The 11823-nt window shown below is 35.3% G+C and overlaps 1 protein-coding gene and 1 pseudogene across 1 annotated transcript; one reads left to right on the forward strand and one right to left on the reverse strand.

The window, feature by feature from the left end:
• Window positions 1–1069: 1069 nt before the first annotated feature.
• On the reverse strand, window positions 1070–4069 carry LOC18097122 (4-coumarate--CoA ligase-like 1; annotated as a pseudogene).
• Window positions 4070–9298: 5229 nt separating this feature from the next.
• On the forward strand, window positions 9299–11522 carry LOC18109005 (uncharacterized). The gene is made up of 4 exons (XM_052451298.1): window positions 9299–9908; window positions 9995–10438; window positions 10525–10735; window positions 11118–11522. Exons 1-4 carry the CDS (start codon window positions 9397–9399, stop codon window positions 11244–11246), a joined length of 1296 nt encoding a protein of 431 aa, XP_052307258.1. The 5' UTR covers window positions 9299–9396; the 3' UTR covers window positions 11247–11522.
• Window positions 11523–11823: the final 301 nt, after the last annotated feature.

Below are 11823 nucleotides of genomic sequence, written 5' to 3' on the forward strand. Positions count from 1 at the left end.
AGATCCACGTGGGGTCACTAGGCTATGTCTTCTAGTTTTTACTTGCTCTTTTACTGGTTCATTTTTTTTAAAAATAGAACGTGGATACCTGACCATGCTCAGCCGGTAAAGATGTTCGGAGGATAGGATATTTCAGGCCTGTTTGTGTCAGGTGTAACCGGAATTTCACGAGATTTTGATTTATTTTGTTTTAAATTAAAATTTTTATGTGCTATTGTTAAAAATATATTTTTAAAAATAATAATAAAAGTTTTATTTGTATGCATTTTTAAAACAAAAAATATTTTAAAAAATTACTGTTACTGTTGCCCCCCAACACCCTCGAGAATCCTCCCCAGTATATTTTATTTTAATAAAAAATTGTCAACAGATAATTTTCATTTCAAATTTTCTTGGCAGACTAGCCACACACACCCACATGAACACATGCATGTGAACGGCAGCACGTGTCACTTGAAATTCCAAGGTTATTGAATTAAATATTTGAGGAAACCAAAGCTTTTAGAAATCACAGTTGACACTACTCCTTTCGTTTTCAAGTTTTTTCTCCCACAGGTTTTGGTACTCTGAATAATAATTGATGCTTTGGCTTCTTGTTGAGTCAATTATTCAAAAAAATTATTTATTTTTTAACCCTCAAACCAACGTGAAAAACAAATACCCACAGTTCTCAATCCAAGACTAATCAATTTTTTGAGAGCAGCTATGCTTGTTTTTTTATTGACAAACAGAGTTGCTTATAAATTATATATTCCATACAATTCATCCAAATAATAAATAATAGATTTTGTGGAAAGTAGGCAATGTTGCTAATTGGAGTTAATTTAACTTTTAACTCGGGTTTTAATTGATTTTAAAAATTAACTCGAGTTAATTTAAATTGATAAAACTAACTCGAGTTAACTTTATTTGAGAGTACATTTCTAAAGCTTAATAAACCCAATTTTTTGGCCCAACCGGAGGGAATAGAATGCACTAAATTTTAAAGTCATTTACCTAAAAGAAATAATAATAATAATAATAATTTGAAGTGTAACAATGGACACAAATCCCACAAACATATTCCCACAAACATATTCCCACAGATGGCGGGCTTCATTATACTAATAAAATCCAAACAGATACCAGTCAAAATTCAAAGCGCGCATATTCTTATAATTTATCGCAGTCATTAATCCCCACATAGTCAATCAAAGAAAAGAGACAGCAAGGCCGTGCCACTTGGACTATGTTTCATTGGCTAGCTTTCGAGTTCGTCCCCATCTTCTCTCTAAGAAGCCCTCGCATTACTTCCCTGAAGGTGGTTTTGGTATATTAAAAGAAGCCCTCGCATTATTTCCCTGAAGGTGGTTTTGGTATATTAAAAGAAGCCCTCGCATTATTTCCCCATGGTGGGCATTGCTTTATGATTCTTGCGTAACAGTATGTCCAAAAGAGAAAAGTCAAGCTGTTTGATCTTACTTGAAAGCCCTTGTACTTGATTAGTTCTTTCATACGATCCACTATAAAGATATCTCCATCATTGTCTAAGAACCCAATGTCACCAGTGCGCAGCCATCCATCAGTGTCAATGCTCCTGCCCGTCTCCTCCTTACTGAAGTTAGTAAAAGTCAAGCTAAATCATCCCTACCAGTGAAGTTACACTAGCTCTAATTTCCTACGAGTTTTATCGATAATTAATTAGTATCTTTGTACCTTGCGGAACGCATTGACTTCTTACACAAATTTCACCAGGGACCGACCAGTTTCAGGATCGATGAGCTTGATTTCCAAATGGGGAAGGAGGAATCCTACTGAGTTTTTCTTTGCAATGCCATGGCCTTTACTAGGATCCCCATGAGTGAGTGTGATGCAGCTGTGCTCTGTCAGTCCATATGCCTGACCAAAAACAAGACTAGTAGCACGTTAATTTGAACATGATCTTTTCGTAAAGAATATTCGATCAGATGAAAACAATGAATCACAGGCAGAGCATTTCTTGGAAATAAATCATTCAACAATCATGTCTAATTCACAACAATGGAGCAAAATTATACTCGCCTCTTGGACTTGGACGCCAGGGAACTTGTTTTCAAAGGCAGCGAGCAGCTCTGGGGCAAGTGGAGCTGCTGCAGTTTGAGCTTGCTGAGATCAAATTCCTCCACTATTGGGTTCTTAACTAAGCCAATTGGTGGCACAATTGGTGCAAAACTGACCTCCTGTGTGATCAACGCATTTAGAAATGTCCTCCCCATCACCACTACTTTCCCCTTGTTCCTTAGGGTGGCACAACATATTCCAGTGATACCATATATGTGAAAGAATGGAATTAGGCCCAGTGTGGCAACATGACCCACCATTTCTGGGTCTTCACTAAAGAGACTGGAGCACAAATTAGCCACCAGATTCCGATGGGTTAACATCACACCCTTTGACATCCCGGTGGTGCCTGATGAGAATGGAAGTGCACATAGATCACTCTGGTGGACTTCCTCACAAGCAAGTATATCGCCAGAGCGGTCAGCTGCATCAAGCAGTTCATTCCAATTCATGGCAGTGCTAATGCACATCTCACTCAGTACAATTATAGGTACCCTAGACCCTTCACATGTATTCTCAAGTATGCGGGTAAGTTCAGGTTCGAGCCATGTGGTTGCTCATATGATGGCCACTGGAGGTTTACATGGTCGTTAACTTCAGGGCCAGTGGGATTAGTCGAGGTGCGCGCAAGCTGGTTCGGACACCCACGTTAAACTAAAAAAAAAAACATGCGTGTAAGTTGCCCAGATATCTATTATTATCAAAAATAATAATAAAAAGATATCATTAAAAATTGAACTAAATCCATGACATTACTGATTATAAGTATAGCTATCAATATGCCCGGTGGGTTACTTTAGGATCCGAGTGATCTGGATCTTGATAGGTCTGAATAAAGAAAAATTCAGATTTATAATTGGTATGGAAAAAATCATTTAATTTGCTGGGTTAATCTAGAACTTGACTCTTTTTTATCCCCCTCAAGGCAGATACCCTTCTCTTTTTTACATGTACACATCTCAACATACAAAGTTATTCCTATTTTTACGTATCAACATTCTAACATATATGCTCCCGAGAATAAGCAAAAAACTAGACATGATTTTTGTTTGCTTGGCTCAATCTTGTATACGTAGATCAACTACATTTATTTTTTTTTTATCAATTTATATCAAAATTAACTATACAAATATTAGAAGAAAATTATATTTTTTTAACATGGAATTGAAAGCCCCCCACATATATATTTTATGTTTACAAGAAGAAAATTATATTTTTTTATTGTTGGATAAAAACTTTTTTTAGTTTAAATACTTAAACTTAAAAGAATAAAATAATAATATATTTTTAATGTGCAATAAAAAATCTTTTAATAAAATTTCTTAAATTTTATTATTTACAACATACATAGCCTACATATATATCAATGGATTCTTAACCCTTTCACATGAAATATTAAAATCTCAAATATTTTTTTTAATTTTTCTATATTAACTCGGGTTAACTTGTGTGATCTGGAACCTGGCTTTTTAGCTGGATTGATCATGGACAGACTTTAATAACTATAAAACAATTATTGTTACAATAATTATCATAAGACTAACTAATTACCTTTCAATAGTTAAGGTCATTTGTGACAATAAGCTTAGCATCTGCAGCCTCCACATGCTACAATCACCACATATCCTTTTCTCAGGCCAAGAGACCTTAAGGCCCTAGCAAACCTCCTAGTGTCTCTAACAACCTCTGCATATGTATGTCTTTCCTGTCACAGCCTCCACAAATGCTACCTTGTCAGCATACAATTCAGCATCTTGGAGTACAAAATCATTGAGTGTGATGTCCGGCACCGGGACTGCTGGATGCTGGCTTCGGAAAATATGTTCCTCTTCTGCTGAGCATGGGATGGGAGTTTCCATGGTGGATAGGAGACAGGGGAGGAGGGAAAAATCAAGTTGTGCTTTAAAGGAAGGTGAAATCGTACAAAAATTTTTGTGGTCAGCATGGAATCAGAGAGTAATTAAGAGACAGGTGAGAGTGTGAGACTGACATGGGCTTAGGTTGGCAAGTGCTTGTTGGGTCATGACAGGATCACAGTATATGCAATCAATAGCCTTTCAGGATGCACCGATTTTTCACGAAGGAACATTGTAGGATTCTGTATTATTTGAACTCGAAACTTTGTCCTTATTCAAACAGATTTTCAAGAACCTGATTCCTGTATTTAACAGAATAAAACATGAGATTGAATCAAAAAGTGTGTATTCTATCAATTTAGACAAGTAAAGTTACATTGATTTTTGCTTCTTATAAATAGTAAGAAATTGATGGAATAAAAAATGTTTTCATGTACCTATTGTTTAACTCAGTGTAAACCTAAACTATACGAGAGTTAACTGAGACTTGATTGAAAAAAAAATATAAATAAACTTAAAATTAAAGACAAGATTGAGAGAAAAATGAAATGAAAAAAGAAAAGGAAAGGAAATTGCAAGGATAAAATCAAAATTCTTCCGATACGCCTCGTTCCACTTGCTTAACATTGCGCACTACATCGCGACCAACTTAAGCCTTTATCAATACCAAGCAATTCTTTCACGAATCTATCAAGCGAAACGGGTCAGTTTTGTGACCTCAAGCCAAGCGAAACGGGTCAGTGTTATCGCAATGACTAGAAAAAAATCTACCAAACATCTATAACTGATCTTCAGTGACGTCCTAAGCCCAGCATTAACTATCTTGACAGTAAAAGGTCAGTGTTAATTGTCATTAAGAATAATAACAAACAAAAATCAGGCTAATTTATCAACTGTGTGTGGACTGCGCAGATCCCCTTAACAGCCCTTTAAAACACAAACCCTTTGGCGCTTACCTCTTGGGGGAAAGACTAACCCCAAATTTGATGCAATCTATAACGCGCATGAATTATGTTTGTTTTTGCATGCAAAGCAAACATCTCTAGATCAACTTCACCCCACAGACCAGTTTAATAAGCCCAGTTTTTCCTTTCCTCGTGGCCAAGAAGAAATAAATAAATAAATAAAATTTTAGATTTGCCTCAAGAATTCTACTCGGTTATTCAGTCCACCCTCTTTTATGTAAAGGCTTCCTTAACAGAAACAACCGCTCTTACAAACCACAATTTTGGCGCATCGCTCTTATAGAATACTCATTCAGCTCTCTCTCTCTCTCTCACTCCCAAAGCAAGAACGGTACAGTACATCAATGGCTGGCAAAGATAACACTCAAATTGAACTTAAAAGTAAGATGCTATTTTTAGAATTGGATCATTTCATTGCAAAATCACAAGAAAAGAGTGATCGCAGCTCCAAAGAAATCACTGCTGCCAAGTTCTTCAAGATAGAAGTTGAAGCATCAGTTATTGCAAGAAACAATCTTGGTCAAGAAGTAAGTGTCAAGATTGATAAGGCAAGGCAGTGGCTGAATCAGAAGATGGATGAATTCAAGATAGAAGAAGATAGTCATGAGAATAAAGGGCTCATTGTTTCAATGCTGATTTCAAGCAACTCCAAGCTGAATTTCTTTCAGTGCTTGCCTTCTGATCAAGAAGCAATGGCCGCTGACCACCATAAGTCTAGTCTTCGAGGAGGCAATAAGCAACTGATGAATGCTGCTCTCGGCATTTCAGAGGATACATTGCCTGGTCCTTGGAATCCCTTACCTGAGGAAATTGAGCGAGTCAAGGCTGCTGTATGTGAATGCTTGGACAAGGCCAGGTAGCTCCATACATGTACCTCAGAATTTTTACTATGTTTTCTGGTTTAGTTCAGGGTCATATTTGAGCTTCTTTTGTTAGTATTTTTTTTCTTTTTTCTTTTTCCAGAGTAGAAATGCACTAACTTGTTCACTTTGATCCAGATGAAACCATTTTCCACATATTCTTCTTGTAAATTTTGCACTCTATACATGGACTTTAGAAATGTTTATCTTATTTTTTTGCTAGAGTAGAAATGTCTTTCTCACCCTCTCTCTCTTTCTCTCAGAGTCACGAAGAGATTAATTCGTTCATCAATGGCTGACGAAGATAACGCTCAAATTGATCCAGAAACTCAGAATCTTGTTAAGAAACTAGATGAGTACATTGCGAAGTTTGATCAAAAGAGGCAGGTTTTACAGAACGCAATTGAGTCAGAAACCGAAGCACTCAAGAAAGATCAAAATGAAACCAGGGAACTAAGGTTGAGTCTTGTTCACGAATCTGGTACTGCTACGAGCAGCAACATTGAAGCTGGAAGCCGGAAGATTGCTAATGTGAAGCAATGGCTGAATCAGAAGGCACTGATCAGTGGTGACACTAGTGGAGATCATGATCAGGGGCATGTGTATTTGCTCTTAAATAATAATTGTTTACGTTGAATTATATTAAAAATCATAATATTTTCAGTCTTTTCTATGTTTCCAGCAATAGTTACTCTGTGCTTATTGTTGATGATGATCGTGAATTCGTGATGCTCGAGACACCATTCAGAGATACACGATGCCAGTTGGGACAGAAAAGCATCGTGCAATGGAATTTCAAGAGGCGAAGAATGGGAAAGAAGCTGTTTATCTTCATCTTGCCGGGGCTTCTTTTGATCTCATTATTATGGACAATCAAATGCCCATCATGACTGGAATTCAGGTATATATTTTTTGACCAGCTCCAACTAATTATTATTATCATGGACAATATTCATATGCTGGGGCTTCTTTTGATCTCATTGTAGTTTTTTGGATAAAATTGGAATAAAGAAAGCTTCTTCTTTATTTTCTTGATAAATCATGATATAGTGACAGTTTTTAAGAATCACCAACTTGGTGAAATAACTGTCAGTCTGCAAAATCTGAAATTGAAAGTTGACCCATCATGATTCTGAGGCCATTTTGGTCCAGTCTTGAAGCATAAAATTGTAAATTTCGTTCCCTGTATAAAATCTTCAACTGCCAATTAATGTCGTGATATACATTTTATATGATATTTACATCTGTTCCTGATCATACACATATATGTCAGGCAACACAGCTGCTACGTAAGATGGGTGTTAAGAGTCCGATTATAGGTGTCACTTCTGAGTCTGACCACCAAGCTTTCATCGACGCTGGCGCCGACGAATGCCTTAAAATGCCACTGGATACTGCATAGATCACTGCATTCCTTCCTACATTGGAATTTACATCTGTTCCTGATCATATACATATATGTCAGGCAACACAGCTGCTACGTAAGATGGGTGTTAAGAGTCCGATTATAGGTGTCACTTCTGAGTCTGACCAACAAGCTTTCATCGACGCTGGCGCCGACGAATGCCTTAAAATGCCACTGGATACTGCATAGATCACTGCATTCCTTCCTAATTCCAACAAGCAAAGAAGGGCTGATGCTTCACAAGCTTGAGAGTATCTGGGTCTCCTTGGTCTGTGTTCGTTTTTTCCCCTTTGTCCTTTGATGTAGAGATGAACTTAAACAATATCTGGTTCTTGCATATTTTCTTTTCCTTGGCTAGTTAAAAGGTGGCGCTGCTAATTCGTGGTGTTAATAAAGGTGGCCGAGCCAAACTTATTTAACTCACACCTAGTTTTTCTTTAAATTCGGCAAAAGCCGAGTTGTCAAATCACTATGCTATCTACCACGTTTAACCTGATTAAATAATATTTTTGAAAAATTTACCGTGACAATAAATTGGCACTAAAACTGAAAATTTAAACAAAATTATAATAAAGTATTTTAAAATATTTAAGAAATATTTTTTTATTTTTTATTTATATTTATAAATGGAGTCTTGGATAATTTTCATTTAGTAACTGAGAACAATCTTTATTTTATAAAATATTATTAATAAATATATCTTATTTATTCTTAAAATCTTAAATAGAGCCTTAGATTATTACCCAACTTGGCCTTAATTTGAGCCAGCTGTGTAAAGCAATGGCCAATAACCTCTCGACACTATATTGTATGCAAACTCTTTTTATGGCAAGGACATATCATATAGCTGCGCTTGAACATTTCCACATATCCATCCATTTGAAGCATTGATGAAATTTATACGAAGAATACATGAAAATTAAATAATAATATGTTTTTTTGAGAATAAATTTTAAATAATTTTTATATAAAGAATACATCAACACAGACATAATAGAAGTTAAAAAAGAAAACAAAATGAAGACTTAATTTAAGTATTTTTTTAATACTAAATGTAAATATTTATATCCTACTTTATATCATAAATTAAAAAGAATACACACACTTTATTTTATATACATTTTAAAATAATTAATAATTTTTTTTTTAAAAATTCACTCAGGATTAAAACTGATAAATTTAAATTCTGCATGAACTGGTCAACTGTTTGGGTATACCAAATTAATTGGTCGAATGCTTGTTTATTTTTTATGAACATCTAGAAATTATGCAGGAATCGGTTGAACAATTAGTTTGATCAATTTGAACTGGCTAACCATTTCAGTCGCCAATAAAATTATAACGACTATAAACAACTAGTTTTTAATATATATATATATATATAGCTTGTCAAATTATAAATCTTACAAGGAAATCCAAACATATATCATATAAAAGCTATTTTAAAAGCAAAACAACTTCACAATTATTCATCATTACTCGTACTCATATTTGTGCAATCAAATCTTCATAATATTGCATAAAAGTATATATTTATATTCTAACAATACTTAAAACTTTTTAGTCTCTTAAGTGCTATCTAATAAGATATAAAATTACTTAGATTTTCAATTGTAAAATTTACTTTGTTGAGAAAGTAATTTCATGATAACAAAATTACATTTATAAATTCTTGAGAGTCTGAGAAAAATTCTTGGTATTGATGATGTATTGTCATCAAGAAAAGATCTTGAAGAGGAAACATGTTCAAGTAGTGTGAAAAGTTCAGTGTGAATTCATCGTGATAATTGTACCTTTTAATTTGGATTGATAAATAAATACAATACTTAAATACAATTTAGTACATGAGGTGTTGATATAGTCTTCTTAAACCACATTATTAAAAACCAAGTTTATAATTTATTTCTCTTATCTTTTATTTTTATTTTAAGTATTTTAATTATATTTAATTATATTTGTGTAAAAGTAAAAAAGTGAACTCATGTAGAAAAGACACTATTTTTCCTGCATCAAATGTAAAATGTTTATCAACATACATTTTAGAATTGCCTCAAGAATTCTACTCGGTTATTCAGTCCGCCCTCTTCTATATAAAGGCTGTCTGCCAGTATCACCCGCATGTGACAAATCACAACTTCTTAACAGAAATAACCGCTCTTGCAAACCACAAATTTGGCGCTTCTCTCTCATAGAATACCCCCCCCCCAAAGCAAGAACAGTACAGTGCATCAATGGCTGTGGAAGATAACACTCAAATTGAGCTTGAAAGTAAGATGCTATTTTCAGAATTGGATCATTTCATTGCAAAATCACAAGAAAAGAGTGATCGCTGCTCCAAAGAAATCATTGCTGCCAAGTCCTTCAAGATAGAAATTGAAGCATCAGTTATCACAAGAAACAATCTTGATCAACAAGTAAGGGCCAAGATTGATAAAGCAAGGCAATGGCTGAATCAGAAGATAGATGAATTCAAGACAAAAGAAGGTAGTCATGAGGATATAGGGCTGATTGCTGCATCGCCGATTTCAAGCAACTCCAAGCAGAATTTCTTTCAGTGCTTGCCTTCTGATCCGGAAGCAATGGCTGCCGACCACCGTAAGTCTAGTCTTCAAGGAGGCACTGAGCAACTGATGAGTACTGCTCTTGGCATTTCGGAGGATACATTGCCTGGTTCTTGGAATCCCTTACCTGAGGAAATTGAGCGGGTCAAGGCTTCTGTACGTGAAGGCTTGGACAAGGCCAGGTAGTTCCTTGTATTTCTTGAATCTTGTAAAAATCTTGTATATTTTTACTAGAGCAATAATTAATTTGCATTAAAAAAAATAACAGGGAACGTTCATTCGTTTATAAAGAAGCCTTGTCCGATTTGGATAAGTTTTTGTCAAAAAGTTTACCATCAAAGACAACTGATATTGATGAATCAAAGAAAGAAGACAATGGGAATGCATTTAGTCATTCTGGGGAACAAGCTATGGCTGACGAAGATTACACTCAACTTGATCCAGAAATCCATAATCTAGTTAAGAAACTAGATGAGTGCATTGCAAAGATTGATCAAAAGAGGCAGGTTTTAGAGAATGCAATTGAGTCAGAAATCGAAGCACTCAAGAAAGATCAAAATGAAACCAGGGAACTAAGGTTGAATCTTCTTCACGAATCTGGTGCTACGAGCAGCAACATTGAAGCTGGAAGCCGGAAGATTGCTAATGTGAAGCAATGGCTGAATCAGAAGGCACTGATCAGTGGTGACACTAGTGGAGACCATGATCAGGGGTATGTGGATTTGCTCTTAAACAATGATTGTTTACCTTGAATTATATTAAAGATCATAATATTTTCTGTCTTTTCTATGTTTCCAGCAATAATTACTCTGTGCTTATTGTTCATGATGATCGTGATGCTCGAGACATCATTTGGAGATACGTGATGGTAGTTGGGACAGAGAAGCACTTTACATTGGAATTTCAAGAGGCGAGGAATGGGAAAGAAGCTGTTTATCTTCATCTTGCTGGGGCTTCTTTTGATCTCATTATTATGGACGATCAAATGCCCATCATGACTGGAATACAGGTATATGTCTTTTGACCAGCTTCAACTTATTAATGTTTTTCAAAACCTCAACCCCTTTGTAGGTTTTTGATAAATTTGGAATGAAGAAATTTTCTTGATAACTCATGATAAAGTGATAGTTTTTAAGAACCACTAACTTGGTAGAGTGGAAAGTAAACAACTGTAAGTCTGCAAAATCTGATCTTGATCTTGATGAAATACATAGGAACTCAATGAAATTGAAAGTTGATCCATCATGATTCTGAGGCCATTTTGGTCTAGTCTTGAAGCATAAAATTGTAAATTTCGTTTCCTGTATAAACACTTCAACTGCCAATTAATGTCATGATATACGTTTTATATGATATTTACATCTGTCCCTGGTCATATACATATATGTCAGGCAACACAGCTGTTACGTAAGATGGGTGTTAAGAGTCAGATTATAGGTTTCGCTTCTGAGTCTGTCCAACAAGCTTTTATCGACGCTGGCGCCGACGAATGCCTTCAAATGCCACTGGATACCGAATAGATCACTGCATTCCCTAATTGCAACAAGCAAAGAAGGGCTGATGCATCACAAGCTTGAGAGTATCTGAGTCTCCTTGGTCTGTGTTCGTTTTTTTTTTTTCCTTTGTCCTTTGATGTAGAGATGAACTCCATGGATAAAGTTTCTGACTACCTTGTGATTCTAAAAGAGAAAATAGTTGTAAAAACTAATAATCGCTGTGCTTCAAGATGAATATGGAAGTGTTGCTTGCAAAAGCATAGTAAATGGAATGGAATGGTAGAAATTGTTAGAACTTGTTTTCACGTTTTTGTTCTGATGTTGATCATTCAGCTTCGTAATTGGTCATTGCATGCTTACATTTTTTTACTGAAATTAAATTAAATTAGTCCCACATTTGTTCTATGCTCTGCAAAACTTAACCATGGGTTATTCCAATAGTTGGTTCTATGTTCCAAGGATGATTCTGTCGTGTGCTTCTTCTTTCCATGTATATTATCATAGTTCTGGCTTAAAAGGTGGTTTATCTGTTTTGCTATTAATATATATTGAGGTTTTACATATAGATCAACTATCACTCGGTTTATTTTGAAATCCAGCC

Source organism: Populus trichocarpa, chromosome 3 (assembly GCF_000002775.5).
Source record: "Populus trichocarpa isolate Nisqually-1 chromosome 3, P.trichocarpa_v4.1, whole genome shotgun sequence".
NCBI lineage: Eukaryota > Viridiplantae > Streptophyta > Magnoliopsida > Malpighiales > Salicaceae > Populus > Populus trichocarpa.

What these genes read in the sequence shown, in the direction of transcription:
- LOC18109005 (XM_052451298.1), top strand. Translation starts at nt 9,397, where the DNA reads ATGGCTGTGGAAGATAACACTCAAATTGAGCTTGAAAGTAAGATGCTA. An exon ending in AGTGGAGACCATGATCAGGG is followed by an intron (nt 10,439 to 10,524) that starts GTATGTGGATTT and finishes CTATGTTTCCAG; the next exon opens with CAATAATTACTCTGTGCTTA. An exon ending in CCATCATGACTGGAATACAG is followed by an intron (nt 10,736 to 11,117) that starts GTATATGTCTTT and finishes CATATATGTCAG; the next exon opens with GCAACACAGCTGTTACGTAA.